The 9,421-nt window shown below is 40.6% G+C and overlaps 1 protein-coding gene across 1 annotated transcript in view; it reads right to left on the minus strand.

Annotated features, from left to right (window-relative positions):
• The window catches only part of LOC102680516 (RB1-inducible coiled-coil protein 1), a 44,263-nt gene that overhangs the window by 25,504 nt on the left and 9,338 nt on the right, over positions 1–9,421 (minus strand). The window contains exon 3 of the mRNA XM_006614040.2: positions 8,164–8,372. Within this exon, the coding sequence (XP_006614103.1) occupies positions 8,164–8,372 (209 nt within the window). The remainder of the gene's footprint in view (positions 1–8,163; positions 8,373–9,421) is intronic.

The raw sequence follows: 9,421 nt of genomic DNA on the forward strand, positions 1-9,421 counted from the left end.
GTTTTATCGCGCGATAGAATAAGAATATATTTTCAACATTAAATTCTAAAAAAATATCATTTTTTTTTTACGTAATCGCGTAACGACACCTGCTCAAATTGGAAGAACAAAGACACAACACGATATCCAATCACATCCATTTATCATCTCCACGATGGAGGATGGCCTGAAACGTCCGCTCGGATCCCTCGGATCTCTCACCTGACCGATCATTATCCGTTCGAAAGTTTTACAAGCAGGCCAAAGACCCGTCGCGAGGACTCGTCCACGCGTCGGTAGTGATAAATTAATTCAAGGCCAGCGGGAATAAAAGACCCAGGGGTCCATGAAACGAATGAACGAACGAACGGACCTCGTCCAACCGTGTGTTTTCACGTACTGTTGTCGAGATGGAGACGCGGGGGTCAGAGGTGGCCAGCCAGCCCACGTTTCCATCGAGAAAGAAATCCAATTTCGCGCGCATCCCGAGGCGAGTTGGCCGCATCAGCTGACGGCCGCTCACTCGGTCGATCCAATTGAATCCAATGGCCGAGAAAAGACATCAGCGATGGCGGACACGGCGAAGTTGCGAACCCTCTTCCTTCTATTCACCCTGGTGCGGAAAAGATCACGACGAAACGAATCGAACTTTTGTCGCCGCCATTTTCACTCTCCGGGGATAGAGCTTCGAAAGATTCCGTGGAATAAATCACGGAGTTGGAAAGAATTTTTCCTCCGTTCTTTTCGTTCGAGCGATCTTTGCCCGATTGGAAGACGTTCTCTCTCTCTCTCTCTCTCTCTCGTTCGAATAAAGAGGTATTTGTTCTTGTTTGTACAGAGGCTCGCTTCGAGAGGAGTTCGATGACTTTTTAAGATTCTCCAACGGCGAATATATTAAAATTTATACGTAGGATTTACGTAAGTTTCTTTTCTTTTCTTGTCCTTCTTCCTTTTTCTTCTTTCTTTCTCCGCCGTACGATTCTATTGCGACGGGACGAACGTCCGTCACGTATCAATTGCGACGATAAAATGGGATTAAGATACGGTAAGGAAACGTTGCCTCGAACGACCTCGAATGTGAAACCTGATGCTCGCTTTTAAGATCACCTTAGCTTCGTAAACAAACACGTTAACCGCCCGTGCCCGAAACGAAACAAAATTATCCGACGAATAATCTCGCGTTTCGAGCACCATTGTGCGCATACCAATTCTTTGCTTATAAACAGTCATCGATGGCAGGTAGATATATATATATATATATATATATATCTCAAGAATAAACATTCGTTTCATCGATACGAAATTATTTTCGTTAACCTTCCCTTCGAAAAAGTAACGTTACAATTTACGATGTAATTCTAATATCAAAACAGAAAAAAGAATATATCCTTTTTTTCTTTCGGAGAATTTCTAATTATTATAGGGAGATAACACTTATCACGGGTCAAAGATAAAACAAATGGTTCATCAAAAGATTATCAGAAAGGCGACACAATTAGCCGGATATAACTAGTTGCAAAAAGAAAAAGAAAGAAAAAATGTTTTCAGAAGCAGTTTATATTCCTTTTCAAATCCACATCCTGTTACATTCCTCCTCCTCCTCCTCCTCCACCTTGGGATCCGATTCATCCGTGCGCAGCTGTTCCATCCTCGGCCATCTAACGAAAACCGCCGCGTTTCCTCGAACGCTTACGTTCGCTCGCAGCCGGTACACCCAAGCGACAGAGGTTCGCGTGTCGAATCGTCAGCTGACGGTGGAAACGTCACGTAAGCATGGCATGGATAGACCGTGAGACAGTCCAGCATTTAAACGTACGTAGATCGTGACAACTACCGTCACCGCTCGTTGTAAAATGTATATACAATATTCCTTCTTCTCCTTGACTCTTCTCCTCCTCTCTAGAACAACGCTTGTCCGACGAATAATTCTTCGATCGCTCATTGACTTTATTATTTCGAGATTATCGTTCCTCGAGCGATACTCGAGGAATATGAATAAGAGAACGATATAATTTACGACGAAACGAAATTAATTAAAAAAAAAAAGGATTCTAAATGTTTGAATTCTGAAGGCATATAATCTCTAATCGAGTTTTCATCCTTTCGTCATTCTTTGCCCCGATTAAACCTCAATCGACTTCAACGATTGGCGAAGTAAATATTCCACCTGTTCGCTCTTACTCGGTATTGAGATTGATCCTCCGATTGTTACGTAATGGTTATGTATACATTATGAAATGCACTCGTTTCAACTTTTCGATTCCAGCAAACTCTTCTCTTCGGATTGATAAGAAACAATTCGAAACGATACACGCGTAGAGAAGTCGTTGCATCGATACAAAGTAACGAAATTCTCTACCGAGAAATTCGAGCAATTTTCTTATCAGTTACTCTCTCTCTCTCTCTCTCTGCCTCTCTCTCGTAACGAGTTATGTCATTACTTTACGCGATACGTACACGGTTATCGCGGTGCATGCTTACAATGGCTCGAGCTCGTAATTAAAAATTTGTCGAAGCAAAGAACATGTACATTTTTTTACACTTTTATCATCGTGTCTATCGGGCACGTGTGCTACCATTACCTTCGTATAATCGTAAAGGGGAAGGATCCGAGAGAGTTCTCCACGCGTCAACGATGAAATAATGATTCGAAAGTGTTCTTCTGCATATTTATCGTTTTCAATTCCTAATTTGCCAAAAGACGATCGTTAAAAATTTCCTCGATAAGGATTTTTAAGTTTTTAACAGTGTCGAGTGCGAATTGGAGAGAATCTCGATGATTAGAGGAAAACTCTAAGCTCGACAAGGATTCTTATCGACAATGGAGAAGAGGAAGAAATATTGAGAATTGTTTTTCCTCTCGCTTCGATCAATTTCACTCTTGGTTCTGCATGTGTCATTGCACCCTTAAAACAGGATCGATAATTGTCCCCGAACTCTCGAAATATCGGCTTTAAGTTCAACGATGGATGAAAGAAAACGCGGTACGCGGTCACGCTTCGAAGGAATGAACAAGGAAAAAGAGGATCGGGTTCTCCTCTCGCCGATTCATCTCGACTTTAACAATCCTGATTCTTTCAATTTCACCTTCTTTCTTTCCTTCGATTGCGCGAAACGAAACGAAATTCGAAACGAGTTACACGAATAAAGAAAAGAGAAGCACAATTTCAATCTCTCCTTTTACTTAGGAAAGAAAAAAAGAATATTCGCTTTAATAAGATATACTTAAGATATAATTCGCTTAAACATGGATGCAAGTTATTATTCCAACTAGCCAGCGCAACAAGATAACGTACTCGAGCCGACCCACTTCCTTTCCCCGTTTAAAAATTCGCCTAACCGTTCACCCCGGTTTCGAAACAACTTCCTGTCGTTTCTTTTAAACGAAAACAAGAACCGTCGTTTCAAAAATCGTGAACCTACAAGCTGCTATTCCATATTCGCTCTTTCGTTCAGCCGCGTGCCGGCGATTAACCAATTTCGCCGAGGAAACGATGCGTCGACCCAGTTCCAACTTGGACTCGCGTGGTGACGTTCTCAAAGAAACGAGATCGTTATCCGTCGGATAAAAGAATCGGGTCAAAGTTGGCCGCGAGTTGCTCATTGACGCGGGTCAAAGTCTTGTTGCGTCTACGAACGCCTATCTTGATGCCTGTATTCGAGTTTTTCGCTCGAACGAGGAGAGACGTGATCCGTCTAAACTCGAGACAGGGGGAGGGAAGGAGGGAACCTCTTTGCGATTCGTGACGCTTCGCAGGAGGCTTAAACCGCACGATTAAAGGGGGAAAAAGGAGCACGATGGTCAGAAAAAAAAAAAAAAGGTGGGTATCGGAGAGATTATTGAGAATATTCATGGAGATGCAAATTTTGTTTGCGACGATGAATGTTTTATGTAAGCAACGGTCGAAAGATGGAAACCTTCCGTTTTCTGATCGTGACCCTTTTAATTCAGGCAATAAAAGATCTGTTGTGTAACTGTATGCTCGAAGCATAACGGTTTCGATTAATTTGTTGTTAATCTTTCCATCGTTGAAAATGAAAATTGTGAGATAGGTAAACGAAGGATGATTAATCCTTGATCGATATCCATAAGTTACCAAAAATTGGATATTTCGTAGAAAATTTTGAGGATTAAATTGCATCAAGAAGGAATACCTTGCGTTTGAATGAATCGAAGGATGATTATTAGCGAATTAATCCTTGATCGATATCCATAAATTACCAAAAATTGGAGATTTCGTTGAAAATTTTAACACGAGGATTATATTACACCAAAGAAAAATATCTTTGAATGAATTGAAGGTTGATTATTAGGGAATTAATCGATATCCATAAGTTATCAAAAATTGGATATTTCGTCGAAAATTTTGAGGATTAAATTACATATCTGCGTTTGAATGAATTGAAGGATGATTATTAGCGAATTAATTGATATCCATAAGTTATCAAAAAATTGAATATTTCGTCGAAAATTTTGAGTCTAATTAAATTGCACCAAAAAGGGAAAGAGTAAAAAAAGGAACACCTTGCGTTTCTCAAAATGTAGAATTTCATAGAATGAAGAATAAACGAAGGATGACGATTTTTGCCGAATTTCAATAAGTTGATAAAATATTCGCGAATATTTATAAAAATTGAGTATTTCGTGGAAATATATTCGATCATCTTCGACACGAGGACAGAATGAATCGAAGAAGGAAGTGGGCTCGAACGATAGATGGCACGTTTCGTTGCGAAAATCGAAAGTGGGAGCGATAAGAGCGAACTTGATCGTTATTTCAGGGACCGGTGGAAACGGTGAACGCGAGGCGCATCGCGATACCGAGTTGGTCTGCGGTTTACGTTACGTGGGCCGAGGGACGTGAATCGCCGCGTGAAATCCGAGGTCCGCGCGATAAGACGGCCGAGGAATAGGAATAGGAAAGAGCCTTAGACGGGAAGAAATCGATTTTACGGAGGAGAACGAAAAGGATGAAACGTGTTAATGAAACGAAGCGTTAACTCGTGTTTTTCGAATATAATAATACAACCGGTATTTTATTTATTCCGCTTGTTGCGACTTGGAGAATAAAGACGATTGCGAAAAGAAAAAAAAAAAATAAAATCGTTGGCGAGATTTCCATAGATTTTAGCGAAAGAGCATTGTCCTGAGATGGAGCGCGCAATTCAGAAACTCTTAAGATATTGGAAGGATTGTTAAAGATCGTTGAAATTCAAAGCGAAGAATTCTTGGAAATCTTAATAATCTTATCGCATATCAACTCGCATCGTCTATTAATAGTACAATTTCTTTCGTCGCTTGTCATCAGAAATATTGTCAAAAAACTGCCAAACTAAAAATTTAAACTTCGATTTCTCGATGCAGGAAATTAATCTTGCGATGGATGGAACGCACGATCTAAGAATGGAAAGATCGTTGAAACTCGAAGAACTCTTGGAAATCTTGACGATCTCACGTACTATACGTTCTTTATTCCGTTTCTACGTTCGATACTAAATTGTCGTACAAAAATGTTGTTAAAACTGTCAAAGCAACACTTTAATTCGCTTCAAATTCGATTTCGATTCCAGTTGCACGCTTCGATCTTACGATGGATGGACCGATCTAAGAATGGAAAGATCGTTGAAACTCGAAGAACTCTTGGAAATCTTGACAACTTCACATACGTATGATACGTTCTTTATTCCATTTCTACTGAATCGTCATACAGAAATATTAAAACTGTCAAAGCAACACTTTAATTCGCTTCAAATTTAATTTCGATTCTAGTTGCACGTTTCGACCTTGCGATGAAATGCACGATCTAAGAATGGAAAAATCGTTGAAACTCGAAGAACTCTTGGAAATCTTGACAACTTCACATACGATACATTCATTATTCCATTTCTACTGAATCGTTATACAGAAATGTTAAAAGAAAAATTCGATTTCAATTCCAGTTGCACGCTTCGATCTTGTGATGGATGGACCGATCTAAGAATGAAAAAAAAATGGAATCGTTGACACTCGACGAACTCTTGGAAATCTTGACAACTTCACGTACGATACGTTCATTATTCCCTTTCTACTGAATCGTTATACAGAAATGTTAAAAGAAAAATTCGATTTCGATTCCAGTCGCACGTTTCGATGAAATGCCCGATCTAAGAATGGAAAAATCGTTGAAACTCGAAGAACTCTTGGAAATCTTGACAACTTCACATACGATACATTTTTTATTCCATTTCTACTGAATCGTCATATGGAAATGTTAAAAGAAAAATTCGATTTCGATTCCAGTTGCACGCTTCGATCTTGTGATGGATGGACCGATCTAAGAATGAAAAAAAAATGGAATCGTTGAAACTCGAAGAACTCTTGGAAATCTTGACAACTTCACGTACGATACGTTCATTATTCCATTTCTACTGAATCGTTATAAGAAAATCGTTATAAGAAATATTAAAAGAAAAATTCGATTTCGATTCCAATTGCACGCTTCGACCTTGCGATGGATGAAACGCACGATCGTAAGGATCGTGGAACAACGACGACGAACGCGCGGTTAACGACTTAACGGTACACGGGGGAGGAGGAGGGGAGGCGCCACGGTTAACGCTCGCGCCGGTTGCGAACGTCGAGACGCTTGTCGACGCTCGTGTTTGGAAAGAGGCGTCGAGACGGTGGACCAGAAGATGGTGACCCGATTCAGCGTCTAGACGGGGGCAAGGGGCGAGATATCGGCGACGAGTATCGCGAAACAGATGGAAAAAAATAGTGGTCCTCGTTAAAACCTCGTACTCTTTCTATTTTATATAATTTTATTTTTATATATTTTACTTTATATTTATTACTTTATATATATACTTATATTTTTTACTTTACTTATATTTATTACTTTATATATTTTATAATTTTCGAATTGTGCAACTTGTTATTTGATCGAATGCGATAAAGACGAGAAATTGCTTCCTTCGAGGGGATTGGTGAAATGGAGTGTTTCTATTCTTAACGAACAAGATAAATCTTAATCTTAATGAACAAGATAAATCAAGATAAATCAACGAAAGTTGACAAACTTCTGCTGCCTTTTTTAATCCTTTGCTCTCATGCTGAGATTGTTGCGGCGACAATATTTATTTACGTTTGAGTCTTTCAGAATATCATAAATAGGTTCCTAAGCCCTTTATGTGTAATCTTATGTAATCTTATCTTATGAGGCCACCGAACGCACCGAATGTCTGAGTCTGGAGTTGCTGGCTCGACCGAGCGAAACAGCTTGGAGTGCAAAGGGTTAAAAGATGAAACGTATCTTTATTTAAGGCCGATTACTTAAATCCTATCGAATATTCTACTTAAAAGCAATAAGGAAAAATCCTATTGCACGATGCAATGATTGAATCGCTAAATCTCGGAATAAAGCACGAAGATAGTTTTAAAGATAGTTAAAAATCGAAACTCTCCAAGCTCTCCATCTCCCTCGACGTTGTTCCAAACGACACGGAATATATTATAATAAAGCTTCGCGCCATTGGACGCGCGAATGGCTAAACATTGCCATTCATCGGACGAGCTAGCCTCGGTCAATATTCGCGTTCCAATCACGGTCCACCGCATACGGTAAACGCCATCAACGTGATCGTAATGAGATTGGATCGAAACACCGTATTCATTCGAATCTACCCAAATACAATTACCATTACGATCGAGCAAGATCGAGGAATCTCGAAGGGAGGAGGGTGAAAATAATCCACGAGTCGTCCATCGTGTAACATAGGCGACAAAGTTTCGAGATTGTCCTATCTTCACTGATATCATCCTATTCGTTTTTCTTTCGTGTTTTCGACGATAAGGATCGTTATTAGCCGCGATTCTCGATCAACGAAACCGGTATCGTTATCTTTTCTTTCCCTTTAGTCACGCGATTTCCAATCTCGGAAAAACGAAAAATATTTTGATCTTTGAAATTTGGCACGTAACGAGAAAAGATCTGGATATCTCTTCGACTCGACTTTAATTTGAAATTTTCGATGCGATTAATTGCATGGATCGTGGGAACAATCCGTTGTTTCAAGAATGGTGGAACGAGTCAAAGTATGGGGGGGCGGGAGAGGTGGAGTGTTACCGGCAGGAAATGAAAAAAGCTAAAGGGGAGGGGAGACGGGGTTAAAGAAAACTCACAGGTGAAGAAGCTCGTCACTCACCGGAACCGTAATCTATGCTCGGCGTGGGTGGAAAGTGGCTCTCAATGGCGGCCTTGCTGAACAAATAGATCGGATTCGTGTCGGTTCCGGCCGAGTAGGAGCACACACGCGCGGTTGGTTCCAGGCTTTCGCCTCCGCTCATCAGGAGCACCTGGTGCGCCGAGACCACGCCGCATTCTCTCTCGATCGCTTCCTTCAGTTGGGCGACACTGCGCAGAAAAGAGAAAAAGAAATCGTGTTAATAGTTATACCTAGTTGGTGGCCAACCGGTCTCTGCTGGGAAGTGAAAAAAGAAAAAGAGGAAGAAAAAGATCGTTAAAACGGTACTTTATCGGATTCGAAAATTAAAAGTAATCAAAATTCATGAATTTGTAAAATAATCGGAATTCAATAATTCAAAGATTCTCGACGATTCTGAATTTTGCTGAATGTGCGTTCGAGCTAAATATATCAAGCTAAATAAATTAACGGAGATTTCAAATTCCTCGAAGAGAGATCGAACAATTTTCGAGCGACTCGATTTAATACCGTATTATAATTTTTAGCGGATAATTGCGATATGCTCGACGAGCGATCTTTGCTACACGATAAATTCTACGATAAAGCGGGGCAGTCGTACAGCTTCAACGTCATCGATGCCGTGATTAAGGTCAAGATTATCCGTGGCCGTATCAGAGAAGCTGCTCTTAGAGGAGGCAACAAAAGTCCGAGTAATTGGGGAAACTTGGAAGACTTCTGCGTAGCCGGACGTTCTAGCGCGAGATCACGCCTTGCAGAAAACAGTACGAATACACGGAACACCGTTTAACTTTTACGCGACCTGGTTTTTACCGAGCCGTTCGCGCACAGAGATAGTAATTGCCGGATGATGCGTTTCCGTAATTCTCTTCGAGGGCGGCGAGAGGAGCAGGGGGAGCGGCACGGCCGAAAAAAGAAAGAAAGAAAGAAAGAAAGAAAGAAAGGAAGGAAGAAAGAGGCAGATCATCGGAGCAAGAGCGACGATTCCAGCGCCTACTTTCGATCTCGAATATAACCACTCTCTATTCCTGTCCGTTTCTATTCGAAGAGATAAATAACGAAGAGGATTGATTCGTGAAGCGCGACGAAAAGGTCTGTGTGTAATTCGATTGGTCCAAGAAGGATAAAAGTGCAAGCTACGATCGTGGCAATTATGTCAAGGCGATATTCATAAAGGCGAACGATAAAATGCTAAACAGGTTTACAAACGTGGAAGAGAAAAAAAAAAAAAAAAAAAAAA

This window comes from Apis dorsata, unplaced genomic scaffold (genome assembly GCF_000469605.1).
Source record: "Apis dorsata unplaced genomic scaffold, Apis dorsata 1.3 scaffold_169, whole genome shotgun sequence".
NCBI lineage: Eukaryota > Metazoa > Arthropoda > Insecta > Hymenoptera > Apidae > Apis > Apis dorsata.